The sequence below is a fragment of the Oenanthe melanoleuca genome, chromosome 3 (assembly GCF_029582105.1).
Source record: "Oenanthe melanoleuca isolate GR-GAL-2019-014 chromosome 3, OMel1.0, whole genome shotgun sequence".
Lineage (NCBI taxonomy): Eukaryota > Metazoa > Chordata > Aves > Passeriformes > Muscicapidae > Oenanthe > Oenanthe melanoleuca.
In genome coordinates this window covers 102,180,864-102,196,833 of record NC_079336.1, presented here as the reverse complement: position 1 = coordinate 102,196,833, position 15,970 = coordinate 102,180,864, and the positions used below count along the sequence as shown (strand labels likewise).

The window sequence follows — 15,970 nt, the reverse complement described above, 5'->3', positions numbered from 1 at the left end:
TCCCACCTCTCCCCAAGACAGACATGGGCTGGCAGAAATCTCTGGCACTTGCCCTCAGCCAGCAGATGTCCCCATTCTCTCAATGCAAACATCTCAAAATTCCTCTCTGCTCCAAGAAAACCACCTTTCCTCTCACTCCAGGCAGCCACAGGAGTGACAGTGCCAAACCTCTGCCCTACCCTGATTAACCGCAGCACTGATTTTTGCAGGATAGTGCAGTGACATATACTTGCAGTATTTTCACAAAGATAAAAGGAATGCTTCTGACTTTCAAGTATTCCATGAGGAATGCTGAGGCTCACACAGCTCCATACTGGGAGCTGCCCAATGTGTCCAAACTGCAACCACAATTCAACAAAGCTTCCCAGCCTCAACTGGCTTTTCCAGCATTGGAGGGGTTTACTCTGAAAGGAGCTGGAAGAATCACTTTGGTTGCTCATGTATGCAAACTAAGAGAAACACAATGGAGCTTTCACAGTGAAATCAACCACATGGCTATGGAGAACCAGGTCTAAAGTTGTCCATTTACTGATAATCCCACAGTGGCACAGCCAAGAATGTACATGAAAAGGCAGAAAAACACATGCAAAGCACCAATAGTTAATTGCAGGCTGTCATATGAAAATTTCTCTAGAGAACATGGAAAAACATACTGGGCACAGGGGAGGTGTGGTCATATATTTAAGGCAGTCATGATATAGAAATGTTTATTACATGCCACATACTTCCACAGTGGGACACAGAGAACAGCAGGAGGCTTCTAAAGATCTGTTCAAGTGAGTTTGCAGATTCCTTGAAAAGTTTTGCTTTGAAACATCAAAACAAACCAAAGCTTTGGGAAAACAGAACTTTTCTGTAGAATATTTGTGGAATATTCCCATAGGAATCTTCTGCTACTTTCTATTTACCCTCTTAACAATATGATTTGGGTAAATGTTTAATAGCTTGTTTCAGGGAAAAAAAAAAAAAATTAGGGTCAATGAGACTGGGCTGGATGGGCAACCTGGTCTAGTGGAAGGTGTCTCTGCCCATGGCAGGAAAGTTGGAACTGGATGGTCTTTAAGGTCCCTTCCAACCCAAACTGTTCTATGATTCTATGAAACAGAATTTTTTTTTGTTAATCAAAGACTTTCATTAGTAGAAACACCAACAATAGCAATCGACCTGAATTGCATAGTCTTAGCAGAACCATTTTAAACTGGAAAGAAAAAAAATTCTCATTACAGCTGAGAAGTTTAAGAGTGTCAAAATGAAAAGTTTTCAACTGCAGTTGACTTCCATGCTATGAATATTGTTAGCTGTGTGATAAAACCTGCATTTACCTTTATGTTGTTTGTCAGTGTGTGAGTAATTAAGCATTGTAGCACATTCTGTTCATTCTGGTGCCTCACAAGTTAAGCCATCAGTGTGAATCACTGTCTCCTACACTGGTAGGATACACCTATTTTCTATCAAATCCAGCTAAAGGTGTAAAACTAGTGTAAAAGGTTGCTCCACTCTCTTTCCTACCCTGTCTCCCCCACAGCTGTTCCCATCCCAGATGCACTGCCAGAGGAATGCATCCGCATTTCCCAAAGCCAGATAATCTTAAACACTTTGGAAGCTTTGCCTCTAAACATGATTTTAACATTAAGGCTCTTCCTTGAAAAGATTTAGGAGTGTTCACTGAACTCCTCTGCCAGCAGGGCATTACTTTCAAGCAGAAGGGCAAAATCTCTGAGGTGGAGAGATGGTCCTTTCCAAGAAAACAGCTGGAGCTGGGAAAGAACAACCACCAGGTCAAATTCACCCTTGATAGGCACTAATATTAAGTAATGTTAAAGAAGCTGACTTAGGTTAATCTTTTAAGCTAAACTCCTTTAATGCATTGCCAGAGTGGATGAGCAAAGAAGACAAGAAGTCCAGACTTTGGGTTGCTGAAGTACAACAGCTTTACTGGACTAATGCCAGTGTTGGACAGGCAACCCACATGCCAAGGGCTGAGGCCTCACTAGATCACTTCTGCCCCAAGGAAATTCATCCCCAAATACTCACTGGCCTTTTCAACTGTTCTAGACTGAGGAAAACAGATTATCCAATTACTAGGGCACAGAAAGTCCATCTGGGAAGTAAAAAAGAAAAATACACACATATGCTCTCATCTCTAATATATGTGCGTGTGTGTGTTAATTTTAGCTCAGGATAATTTATATAACCTGATTTAATCAGGATTCCAAACATCAGGTTTTAAATTCCACCTTTTACAGTCACTCTCTACTACCACAGTGGAGCTGCTTTAGGAGTGGACCATGACAGCTGCTTGCAATCAGAGACAGAGTACACCCTATTTTGTGGCTGTTTTAAGAGTGGAAATGAAAACCAATTTCTCAGCTGAAAACACCAATAAAATTTAAGTAGATAGAATGTAAATACCAGAGCTGGAGCTTGGAGACAAGTGGAGAGATAATAAACACACTCTTGTTGTTGGAGTAGCTATACTTGGAGCTCAGCAGTGGCTGGGCCAGCCCTGCTGAGCACCAGGGGCACACGGTGATGACAGATGACAAAACCAGCCCGGGATGGGCACGGAGGGGAGGGTCCAGCACTGCCCACAGCAGGCACTAGCCCACCTGCCACAGCTGGGGACTGTCCCACCCTCTGCCAGGGACCTGGCAGAACCTGCTTCCCAGTGGTACCACTCCTTGCATGGATAGGCTGAAGAAGCCAGGAATTTCCACTGATTTTCTTTGTCATGATTAGTCCCATTTTAACCCAGCCTTCAGTGAGTAACAGCTGCTTCTTTTCAAATTGTAAATTATCACCTACAGAAACCTTTCTGGGCAGAAAGGTTCTGAGCTTTTGTACTTCAATCTGCCATCAATTCCCTCATTTTAAAGTATCCCAATCAGGTACAGACCAATGCTCTGTTCCTCACAGCAACAGGGGGGACAGCAGAAACCACAGGTTTCTTACACCTATTTCATAACCCTCACACATATCTGGGCAGCTTAAGCTTCAATCATTGCCCCTTCAGCTACAAACTCTTGCCTCTGTCATTTCAAAGAAGAGGCTTATATTTGAACGTGGATTAATTTGAGGCCTATTTTAAACTGCAGTTAGCAGCTGCACAGCTACTTAATGCCATGCAAAGGCTTGTTTTTTTCTAGAGAGGATTTACTGTGTCCCATAAGAAAGATGTTTCCTCCTGAACAAAATAGGAAGAATTAAGCAGGAGCAGTTCTATGTGCAGATAACTCCTAGAAAATTCTATTTTAGCACAGAAGTGCAGTAGCAAGTTGAAGTATTTACCATATACCAAAGGTCAACACAGTACAGGCCAAATTCCCCAGCGAAGGCAACTTAGAAAGCTCTACATTGATTTTTTTTTTTTTTTTTTTTTTGCCTGATCTGCTTTATGCTCTCCCTTGTGCCTCAAACATATCATATCAGATGAGATGGATCATCACTGCTGACAGTTCTGGATATATATTTTGGTGGAAAGGCTCCCAAATGCAGAACTCTGACTTCCATGGGCCTCTCAAAGCCTGCCCACTGCAGCATGACACACCATTTCTGTAAGGCTTGGCTGTTAATGAGCACTAGATCTTTTCAACAGCATAATTAGTTCATCTCTTGTGACAATCTCTGTAATGGACCAACATTCTCACAAACCAATTAGTCTAATACAGGTTATTGAGATCTAAGGCGGCTGAGAAATTTAACTGCAGCTGTTTCCAGAATAAATCAGAGACAGGGTTAAGTATGAAAGTGAATGCTGCCAACATCTCCTTTGCTTTGCTTCTTTTTTTCAAATGCTATTTCCCTTAAAGCCTGCTGAAAATACACACAGTAAAATCAATTTAGTGTACCCATGTAAGTCATACAAGTATTTCTCCTATAAAGGAGTTTACTCAGCATTGCCAGTGTTCCAAAAGTATAGATCCAAAGCAATGAAAAATAAACCAGGTCTTGCAAGGGATTAAGTGATGTTGCATTCAGCAAACAGTTTTAAAGGAGGGGATTTACCAGGTGTGTGATACTGATCACTATTTAATATTTATCTCACAGGAAGAACAGATTATAATCCTAAATACCCTACATACATACAAACAGAAAAGAGAAGCAAAGAGTGTGTATTTTAAAACCCCATGAATGTCTGGATCTCAGCTAGCAGTGCACTATCAGCACTCTGATCAGGTTTCCCAGAGCAGTTTACAGCTGAGTACCAGGGCAGGTGGAGCCCAGGACTTGCCTGTGAACTGCAATCTCAAGCTCTCAGGAAAGATGACGTGTAAAAAAGCACCATTGTTTCCTTAAGACTGTTCCATGCCAACAGGAAACAGAAAAGAACTGGGTACACTGGGATCCCCCGTAATTGCAGAGAATTTTCTTTCCTGCTTTTGTCTTTTCAAGCAATATGAACCACACGATACAGTCAGGTTATCAGAACAGAATTTTGAAGGGCTGAACTCCACCCACCAGAAAAATGGCAGTAATTGCACTTCCCTTCAGCATCCCTGTCACAGACCCACCACACCATCACCACCTCATCTGCTGAACCAGAGACACCGAACAGCTCAGGGAATGCTCTGTCCTATATATAATGGTCCCAGTGTCTAATTCTGATAAACCACTGTGCCTGCACAGGCTGATAAAATCACTTTTTCCTCCCACCATGGCACACACACACATATTACAGAATACTCCACATGGATGTTTGCTGTCCTTTGGAAGAGCGAGGCAGCAGACACTAAACCAAGTATTTCAGTCAGCCACTCAGGCAAACTTAGGAAAAACAATTGAGCACTGCTGATGAGCTCTTCTTTTAACTCCCACACACTGTTTAATTGTGAAATACCTTGGCTATTTCTGTGTTTTCTGCTACCATGAAAGTGAAGCTGATGTTCACCAGATCTGTGCCACTGCAAACACACACTATCCGTCCTTCCAACTCATTTTCTGATTTTCCAACAGCCTCCAGTGCAGTTAGTATTTTGGGATCCTGTGAAACAGAATAAATAACTTGTTACATTTGCAACACTTCTGTCAGCAAGGCATTATGGTACAAATGCATTTTCACCTCCTTATGCATTTACACCTTTAGACCTCTGCCAGTCATCTTAAATGAGTGCTTTCACTTAGAAACATTGTGTGCAAACCTGAAAAAACAAAGTATTCCAAATGATTGTGAGAACTCTTATTTTCATCACGAAAAAATAAAAATTAATCACTCCAAGGACTGGAAAGAGAGGAACAGGACTAATCTCTAAGTCAATTATTCCAATCTATTTAAGTCCATAGTTCCTGAGAGTCATGATCTCTGTGACTTCTTGGCTGTTTCTTAGCGACATGTCACACAAGCTGTTGTCTCTGCTGCTGGAGATTTAATGGGCTTATTTTTTTAAAGACAGAGCTGAAGTCTGAAGCACATTGGTGTGGCTGTCAGCACACGGGGTTGTCTGCATCACCACATCTCATGACCCTTCTCTGTGGGGCAGAAATCTCAGTCTAAGGATTCCCAAGAGAATTTCTAAGAGAGAGTTACCTACAGTCATCACAAATCCACTTAACATGCAAAAGTGGAAATGCAAGGTTCACAATAAATCTTTTAAAACTGAAGGCCTGGTGGAAGGAGAGCCACAATTCTGTGCAGAAAATCCTGCATATTCCTTCTTAATGCTACTGAGCATATTTCCAAAGTTTTGGGGTTCTCCAGAACTTCTAGCTAGTACTTCTGCTGATAGTCTTTAAAAAGGCAGACTGTGACCAGCTGCCTTCTGTGACCACCTAAATGCATAAAGAGGATACAAACAAATATTTATACATTTTAGGCCAATGGAGTAAGTAGATAAAATAAATTCAAACAGATAGGAACAAAATATGGAAAATGAAACTTTTTTTTTTCAGATCCCTAAAACAAGTATCACAATAAACTGTTACAGGATAATTTAAAACTCCTGATATGTGCTCTTAATGTCTATTCAGCTTTCAGTGCATCCTGAATCCTGTAGTACATCAGAAAGACCAGGTGACTGAACCTTCCCACTGCAATCACAACAAATCTCTTCAAAACTTCACATTTTAGGCTATGATTGCAAAATAAAAGCTGTGTTACTAGTATTATTTAAAGAAATTAATACCATCCTGCATTTCACCTTCAGTTTAAATATTCTTTGTTTAAATGAAGAGTATAAAGTAACTACAGAGTACCTTTGGTACAGCTCCAAAACGAACACTGTTGATCAAGGAGCATTCTAATACCTGTCCCTCCTGAAAAGACAAAAAGGGTACAAGGTCAAAAGTCCATAGAGACATGGTTCCATTGGGAATTTCAGCAAAAATAAACAGTGAATTTTATTGGCAAACACTGTTAATGAACACTAAGGAGTATATTTCCCTTTAATATCAATTAATTTCCTCTTAAAAGCTTCACTTCTGTCAATTCTAAAAGAATAGGATGTAATAAATAAATAAATACAGTAAATAAATAAATACAGTACGTAAATAAATACAGTGTTTTAGATTTTTAAAAAACAGAAGATAAGTCAACAACAATAACATATAACATACATTCCTGACATAATTGTAATATACCTTTCCTTCACTTTTCCAGCTTAGAAAAAAGCCAAATTCATCCACTTGGAAGAGACAGTTGCTTTCAAAGACAAAAGATTCCTATAGAAAAGAAAACACAGACAATTATTTTAGTCAGTTTGACAAATATATATTATTTATTATTCAAAAAGAAAGGATTGCTCTGTTTTTTCCCAAAGAACCTCCTGCAGAGTTTGCTGTTCCCAAAAAATCCAGAAACAAGGAAGACATGCTTTTAAAAAAGAGATCACTTTTAATGCTTTGTCTTATTGTTGAAGCTTGAGACACTGGAATGCACATAATAAATATTTCCCTATCTCATTGCAATTAAATGAATTTTTTTTTATTTAATAGAAGTAGTGATTCTTACCTAACAAAAAAATCTTAATGAAACAGAACTTCAAAACAATTACTGAAAATTAAACACTTTCAGGTAAAAAATATGTCATTTGCTAATGTTACCTTCAGGATCAAATGGGCACATTTCCTTTTAACATTCAGCATTTGGGAAGCACTTTTCTGTGTTGGACTATTGCAGTGTACATGCTGTGAGTGCTTTGCAGCCAGAGTGTCTGACAAACAGAGCTTGAAGGATATTGATTTGTAGAAGAAGTCAGGAAAGAATGGCATTCCAAAGAGACTAGGCAAGGCAAAAAATCAGATTAGCTGAATTTAAAAAGAAATTTCCTCCACACACCTCCAGCCTCAATTAGAGCATCATAAATTAAGCTTAAATGCAGGAAAACGGTGTGCAGAATCAATCACTTCTTCAAGAAAAAGAAGATCCAGAACTTCCTGACTTCCTTAATTGAACAGCAAGGAGAATTTGTGAGAAGAGTCCTCTGTGAGGAAACAAACCAGGCTCCCAACTGTGCCACAGAAAACCTGGAATAAACTGCAGCATCACTTGGAGCAGGAGAGGATCACAGGATGGATGAACAATGTTTTGCTCCACAAGGGGGAAGCAGGACCCCCTTTCTGTGGGGTTTTGGGGGCAGCAAATCCAGCTGCAAGGAGCAAGAGCTTAGTGCCAGCTCCTTACCCCATTTGTGCCCACAGCTGAGGAGTGTCCCAGAGGTGCCTGCTGAGAACAGAACAACCACATCCAAGGCCCAGGTGCCCACTGAGTGTCTCTGATATCACACCAAAATTTGAGCATTTAAAACTCTGTCCTGTACCTGCTCCATTCTCTGTTTCTTGTTGAAGGTGCAATAGAATAAACACAGGCTGTGCCCCCTCACTTAGCTCCTCACAGGCTGTTCCTGTTGCAGTGTTTGCTAAAGGAAAATATAACTTTTCTGAGCTGCCTTTCGAAGGAATTCCATGTCCACTAGTATCTATTTCATTTATCTGGCCCCAAATCTGGAAACACAGGCTAAACCAACTATCCCTATCTCGGCAGGCCTTGTGATAAAAAATAACTTTTACTTACATTTCAAAAGATAAGAAATTACTAATATCCCTGAAGGCACTTACCTTCAACTTATAGAGATTTCCTGTTCAAATAAGATTAAAAATAGACCCTGATAAAATTATTCTTACCAGCATATCAATGCTGAGTATAAGGAAAATTTCTTAGCATTTTATTTCAGCTGCCCGTGTAAAATACCCTGTTTTGCATTCCTTTAATAAATGTGGATTAAAGCATAGCTGAGAGCAGGATCATAGTAATCATATTTCAGATAGAGTGCAGATTGATTTTCTAAAGTAGATAAAACCACTCCAGTTCTCAAATGATGCATTTGAATCAGAATATGAATGTTCTGTGTTCTCTTACTTTCCCTTGTAATAGGCAGGTCCTCATTTTATATATATATAAAAAAAGCAATATTCTCTCTCCCTCTATTTGATATATAGTACAAAAAATTGAAGGATTCACTTTGTTTAATAATGTGCTTTACAAATCTGCAAAGTTGAGATTTTTATACACATCACAGATATTTTGATCCAATTCTCCCTTTCTCTTCCTCAGGGCTTATGTCAAATCAGAGGGATTAAATACATTTTAGAGTTATTTCTTTTAAAAGCAAAAAAAACCCTATATAGCAATAAAGTGTGTTGGCATTGTCTCCCCACAGACATTTCTGAGGGTATTACCAGAAAAAATTTAAGATTCTTTGTGTATAAAGAAAGCAAAACATGAAATATTCTAGAATTTCTGCATATTTAAAAGAGAATAGCAAATGAAAGGCAACTGGTCTCTTACCTCTTCATATCTATCAAACACAGCTCCATCTTGCATAAAAGAGGGAACTGGCTTCTGCCAGTTAAATTCATAAGGTTTTGCCATGATTACAGAAGAAAAACCTGAAATGGAATGGAAAAGCACAGTTCAATTACTGTCCTTCAAAAAGAGTATTTCAAAGGCCAAGCAGGAAAAAAAGTGACTTTTAGCTTTTCCTTTCACACAGAAGTACTAAAAAGTCACAGGGCATTTGCAGATCAAGAGCTTTTCTCCTAGGAGCATTTGTTTCATATCTTCAAAATGGAAAATACTTGTAAAGTGTGTCTATGAACTTAATTATTTGAAAAACACTTGCACTGGAATTTATAAAGTACCATGTGGCTGGGATTAATTTAGCACTAAGTGACAGAATACCACAACCTGTAATGCAGATAAATGCTTCTTTTTTTACTGGAAAACATCAGATGCTACAGAGACAGATTGTATTTTTTTCTTAACACCCTAAACCATATGCTACAGAGGCAAAATACATTTTTCATTTCAAATTTCATTTATGTTAAATAAATTCCTTGGTATTTTCAGTCATATTTTATCCATAAGTCAAGATTTGAATAATGTGTATGTCAAAATTCATAGGGAAAAATACTGTTTAGAGATATAGGCCATTGAATAAAACTAGGTAGTTGTATTGTGAACTTCTGCAAGAAGTGAACAAAATTGTTAATTTAAAATAAAACTCAGAAGTATGTATGGGCATTATAATAAAGACAGTAAAGTTTCCAGTGCATTCCAGGTTACACTGGAAGAAAATGGGGCAGAAAATGCCCTAACTAAACACTCTGAAATACTGAAGTTGATTTACTCTGAAGTGGTTGCTCCTGCTTCCTAATGCCATCACAGCATCCTGATTATCCCTTTGTACACTGGAGCACAAAGAGTGGGAACACCCTTGGCAGCAGCAAGGCCAGATAAGCCTGGGTGCTGGATGTCAGGGAATCCTGCTGTGAGATGGGACATGGAGGGTGACAACAGGACACGGCCACACCACTGACCTCAGCCTGTCCTGCTCGTCCCAGCCCTGCACTGACAGCTGGGGACGTTCAGCCACTCCTGACTGTCCCCAGAGGCTGCACATGAGTTAAGTGTGACCAGCTCTGCTCTGGATCTGCTGCAGAGCAGGCACAAGGCCTGGGAAAATTTGTCCAAGCGAGAATAGAGAGTCTACATAAAACTCTAGGGAGAGTATGACAGCCTGGGCAATCCATGCAGACACAAATGTCTTCTTTGACTGAATTTTAAACCCAGAAAAAACACAAGTGCTTAAAAGAGTTTAAGAACTTTGTAGTATACTCCTTGTCTGTCTTGTTTTCATTCACATAAAACATCTTCTAACAAGAAAAAGCATGAGAATAAAAGAACTCTTAAAAGATACTGTCCAATATTGTCTTTAAGAACAGTTATTTTGGTAATTTTCTATTGAAAAAACAACCCTATTACTTAAAACATGCAAAGTACATTTTCATGTTAATCCATCTCCTGCCCTTTTTTTGTCATTGATAGAGAAATCAAAAATTCAGTTTGAAAGATATGTATACATGTCCATTTTCATTGAAAACGGGATGAAAATTGAAAATAATAGATCTCTATTTTCTAATCTTAAAAAAAGGCTAAATTATATTTAAACTAATAATCTGTACCTTTTTTTCTCCCAATGAAAAGATTCTTTGAAGAAAATAGACCATCTATATCCAATATCTTATCAAAAGCCCCCTTTTCTTTTTGCCAGTCCTGTGCATTTGGCCCTTGCCACTCTATAAACAAGGAATATCATCTTATTCATGAGGATTATGAGATCCTTTCAAGGAACGTGCCAAATTATTTTTTTTTTAACATACATATAATTCTCATGTCTCTTCCAGTTTAGATCAGCCTGGAGCTGCTTTTCCCTCATTTCATGAAGGAAGCTGGATAACAGGACAGCCATCCCATTGCAGTAGCATGATGGGGTCATGTTCTATGCAGCTTATGGACTTCACACAGTAGCTCAGAATAATCACAACAAATTGGAAACTTCCTGATTGTTCTTGGGGCAAAGCAAACTTAAAACATACACACCTGGAGTGGTAACCACTATTTTTATGGCATGGTGGCTGTTCCCTTATCTATTTAAATGTCTTTTATTATCAGAATGGTCTCAAGAAGGAAAGTTGCTTCAAATACAACAGGTAGTTCATGCAGCAATAAATGCTCCCATCCTTCTGGGAAAAGCTGACACATTCTGTGCTAAAACATCAGAAATGTGGTGGCACTTTTATGGCTGTGAAGAGTACTCCTGCACAGTCCCAAGCCTATACAAATGGCTTTTACCCTTTTACACTGGTGCTGAATCTCACACAACACAGATTTAAAAACCTACAAGTTCTGCAACTGCTTTGAGCCCCCACATAAGGCACATCCTAATGCTCCTTCCAGCATCTGGCACTCTGAAACCTGGATGCAAAGAGTGCTTGAGCACACACTTAACTCTCAGAAAGACTCATTACCTTAACACCACACACATGCACTTGGTTAGCTGGGCTGAGCTCATCATCCAGTCACAGAAACACAGCTCTATCAATCCCTCCTTCATAGGGGTCCTCTCCTTATCTGGGTACTCACACAGTCTGATGAGTTTGTTACTTCATCGCTGAGACACTGAACAGAAGGAGCTCCTCAGTTTGTGCTGCAATGTGCATTTCTCAAACCTTGTAGTCAGCCCGAGCCCTCTCCACTTTCCCAGCTGCCTTTCTGAAGTCAGGGGTCTGGACCAGGACACAGGAACCCAGCACCACCCCCTGTCACAGGAACCAGGATTACAGCCTTTCATCTTATTTGCATAACCTCGTGTTTAGAGCAAGAAAATACGCCTGATTGCTCATAATTCACCAAGCAATCAACTTCTGTCTCGGGGACTCCAGCTCCTCGTTATTTACCACCTTGCCAATCTCTTCTCTAGCTCTGCTCTCACAGGTCACTTCAGTTTACAGATGAACTGAGCCAGATGAAGTGTGAGGGAAGGACAGCTTGAGTACATGCAGCAAGGAGTTGGAGGAATTGTAGCAAACAACATTTTTAAGCCTTATGCCTTGGCAGCTGTGCAGAAGGTGAAGAAAATTATCTCTGCCTTTAGAAAAGATCTTTTCAGTCTCTCACATTTCTTACACTCATCTCAAAAATCCATGTTTTTCTTTACCCTGTTAGCTTTTAAGATCACCAAACTAAAATACAAAATATTCCCCTGTCACTCTTTGGACCGCTGTTAATCTTCATCAATTTTTAGCAGATTGAAGAGAGGGGAAAACAAAACAAACAAACCCAAACAAACATGACATTGTAGCATTCATATGGCTGCAAATATATGCATGCATATATCCTCACTGCAATGAGAATCAAGAATTACCCTCTTTAGAGGAATTTAATAGCAATCAAATGTGTGAAGATTCAACTGGGAGACATAGAAGGTTAAGGAACTAAATTTAAAGGCAACAAAATTTTAATTTGAAAACTTTTATACTGCCTTTAAAAACTGAAATCAAATCTTCTTACTGACTTAAGAGTTCTCAAAGTATAACAACTCCTCTGAATACATATCATCCACAAAAGCAGAAAGAATACTCATATAAATCCACCTCAGGACTTAATTAATGACTACAAGGGAAAGACAGGTGAAGTGCAGTAGTTAAATGCCTCTTGCAGCATCTCCCTTTCTTTCAATACTGATTAATGCCTGAAGGCATGATTTGGATCCCATGAAATTCACCTGGAGTACCCAAAGATCGAGGACACAAAATTAACCATATCCAGAAGAGCATTAATTAACACAACAGTCTTCTTTTGTAAGCTTGGCTGTACTAAGCTAAATCTGGGGCGTGTGGACTATAAATCCTGGGTTTTTTCATTCTTTGACCAAAAGAAGGACAAGGTGTGGCTGAACAGGAGGAGGAAAGGATTCTGTTAATACGAAGGAGACAAATGTTTGGGGAAAGAGGTGATATTCTAAACTAACCCACAGGGCTGGCTAGCATGATGGATAGGATACTCCTTGGATCCCATAAACATCCTGTCAATGTTGAGACACTGCTGGAAAGGACAGCAGAGTTCCTTAGAGCTGATCTCCCCCAGTTTCAAACACAATTTCCGCAGTTTGCTTAGCCCCAAGTATCGTAACAGGACTCATAAATTTTTTTTTAGCCATTATTATTTTTGCCTCTGGAATGAATCCCTATTTGCTGAGTGACAGGTAAGGAGGCTTCACACTCTGTATTTGCCATTTCACCACATACCTCTTGGAAGTATACCCCCTAAACATGCCCCAGTTACTGTCTGTGTGGGTTTCAAGTAAAGCACCCATCCAACACTGCTGAGTTTAGTAATCTTGCCCAGGAATATATGTTTTTTTTACAGATACAAGGAAGGAATTAAAAGAACCCCAAAAAACTAATCTACTTCTCAATCCCAGTCACCCCAGGACATCCTCCTCACCTTGAAGCACATATAACCTTCACCATCACTCCTGTTTGGTAAGCAAGATTCTTCATTACAAAGACAACCAGATCTAGATCAACAGACTTCTCTAACTTTTGGGGGTTTTTAATGGAGTTCATGCCAGTTCAGCAAGTCTCACTACAGAGCTCTGGACTAGAGTGAAAATCCAGCTGTCCATGACTAAACAGGCAGTGCAGCACTGAAATTATTATAAAAAAGCCCCTTTCATTTTTATAACAAGGCTTTGAAGTACCTTCATATTCAAATACTATGAATTTTCTAGAAACTTGAAGTCAGATCTTCATATATTTACTCCTCAATGTCAAATTAATTTGGTCATAAAGGTACTGACATTAACATAAGGAAAGTGCAGAGACCGGGTGTTTTTTAAACATGAAACCTTGGTTTCAACTTTAGAACTTAAAATTCAGAGTAAGTTTTAAGAAAATAAAAGCAACTATAGTGTGAACCCTACGTAAAAAGTAACAGGGAGAGCCACACTGCTGAATTTCTGCAGTTCCCACACTATACTATAAAACAATTCCAAGATTTCACAGCTCTCCAGGCTGTTCCACAGTCAAATTTTGCTGGTTTGTTTTTGTGGGTGTTTTTTTTTTTCTTTTTTTAAAAGAGTAATTTTTCAGCAGGCTATTTTTAAACATATTATTCCCACAGCTAATGCAAGCAACTTAAAACAGTTCTCCCCAAAACAAGGTCCAGGAACAACAACAGACATACAGCAGGCGCCTGAGCACGCATCGTTTCGCACTGGTCTCAATTTCCATTTGGTCTCATCTTCCATTTCATTTTAATTGCTGGAATACACTGGCATGCAGGGGCAGCTGAGGGGTTAGACCACAACAAGAAGGGGTCTGTTCTCAGCTGATCTTTTGAGAATTTTCCCCAGTTCAGTGAGGCTGCCCAGAGCAGAGCTCAGAAATGAGCACCTGCTCCTGGTCCTGCCTTCAGGTCCCAACTGTGCCTCAGTCACCACCTCTGATGAGAGCCACTGTTCCTAACCAGTGAAATTCCTAGGATAAAACACAGGACTCAAAGATCACCTCCCAGCTTCCTCACATTTTTTCCTTTTTGTCCTAATGGCTTCCTGGTTTGTTCATATCTAGAGTTTTACCCAGCCTTCCTATTTACAAAAACTCTAATTTTTTGGCATAAGTGCTTACCACCCATCCTTTGGGCAGGGGGGAGAGCATTTGCCTTTATGAGAAGTGAATGGTCTATAAAGAGACATGCTGGTTTTGTAAATAAACTTATTCTGGTATATGCTCTGACAATTAGAAATACATTTAAATCAAGCCATTATGGAAAGCTTCTCAGATGATTCCCTCAGGTCTAATTCCTCACAAACTTCTAAATTACAGACATTTGTAGGCCCAAGAAGGCAAATTATTTCTCTGCTCAGCAGCAATATAGAGCCACTGGAGCAGAGTTTCCCTTTTGAACTGATCACCAAAGTCATCTGGACTCACTACACATCTTTAACAGGATTGAGATCAGTCCATTGTAAACCAGCTTTATTAGTTTCACTTGCTGACAAAATGAGCCTTCAGATAGATATCACTTGAAATGCCCAGAAAAACAAAAATAACGTGGCAATTGCAACAGCAATGTGTTCAAAAATGAGAAGGTAAAATTTTACTCATTTACCAAAAATCTCCTAAAGCAATAACACAATCTATACATTTTCCTAGAACAAGATATGACTTGCATAGTGAGCTAAAATGCAAAGCTATCATAACTGGATGTTACTAAAAACTTAAGTGTTAAAACATTATAAACCAGACATACCATACTACAAAATTCATGGAGTAAGTAAAGTTGTTTTTACTATTCTTTCCTTCCAGTGATAGGAAATTTGGTGTCCATATTCTCGATTTTGTAACAGCAAAGGTGAGAGGAAAAGGGAAAGATCTCCCCAAGGGATTCTTTCAGGAGGGAAAAATCTCATAATGCTGTGAATTGTACAGAGAATTTAGCAATCCAGCTCATCAAAAGACAGCAAATGACAACTGATTTTCATTTGCACATATTATTCACTACTCATCTAACATTTGTTTTAGATCTGTCAAGTGAACTTAATTTCATAATGTGAGCATGTGATGAGGAGCCATTCCACAGAACCTTCCCTGTTTTGTCTCATTCCAACAACACCAACCATAGAAAATATTAAGTTGTCTAAACATGTGGAAGATGTTACATTTTTATCTTTAGTCAAGCAGAAGTCTTAGAGGTGTTCAAGATTTATTTAGTATAATAGCAAGTGTCCCATTTCCTGGAAGTCCCCAGGTAGCAATAGAGAGCAAATTGGACTTAGATGAAAACAATGGTTTGTGTGATCTCTGCAAAGATCCTTTCTGAACTGCTATAGCATGTGATAGATGTATACAAAGTGTCTGGATTTAACCAGCAGTGACTTTTATCAAGTTTAATTACTTCACTCTGTGGCTCTCAACAGAAGGCAGTGTTAAAACAAAGGCTACCTCATAGAATAATCAATCAAACAAACATATAGCACTTGCAAAACACCTCAAATATTTCCTGTTTTACTGAAGCCCAGACTCTCTTTACAGTTTTGTAAACTCTGACACCTTGTATCATTATAGCAAGGAACCTTAAAGGAACAAGATTTATCAGATTTATTAAAAAAAAAAAAGTTTTCAATGTGGTATT

The 15,970-nt window shown here is 39.1% G+C and overlaps 1 protein-coding gene across 4 annotated transcripts in view; it reads right to left on the bottom strand.

Annotated features, from left to right (window-relative positions):
• PLCB4 (phospholipase C beta 4) overlaps positions 1-15,970 on the bottom strand; it is a 183,360-nt gene that overhangs the window by 74,737 nt on the left and 92,653 nt on the right. For all 4 annotated transcript variants that reach the window (XM_056488965.1, XM_056488967.1, XM_056488966.1 and 1 more), the window contains 4 exons: positions 8,780-8,880; positions 6,574-6,654; positions 6,190-6,249; positions 4,838-4,981 (listed from right to left, as the gene is read on the bottom strand). In XM_056488965.1, the coding sequence (XP_056344940.1) occupies positions 4,838-4,981; positions 6,190-6,249; positions 6,574-6,654; positions 8,780-8,863 (369 nt within the window). In that variant the 5' untranslated portion in view covers positions 8,864-8,880. The remainder of the gene's footprint in view (positions 1-4,837; positions 4,982-6,189; positions 6,250-6,573; positions 6,655-8,779; positions 8,881-15,970) is intronic.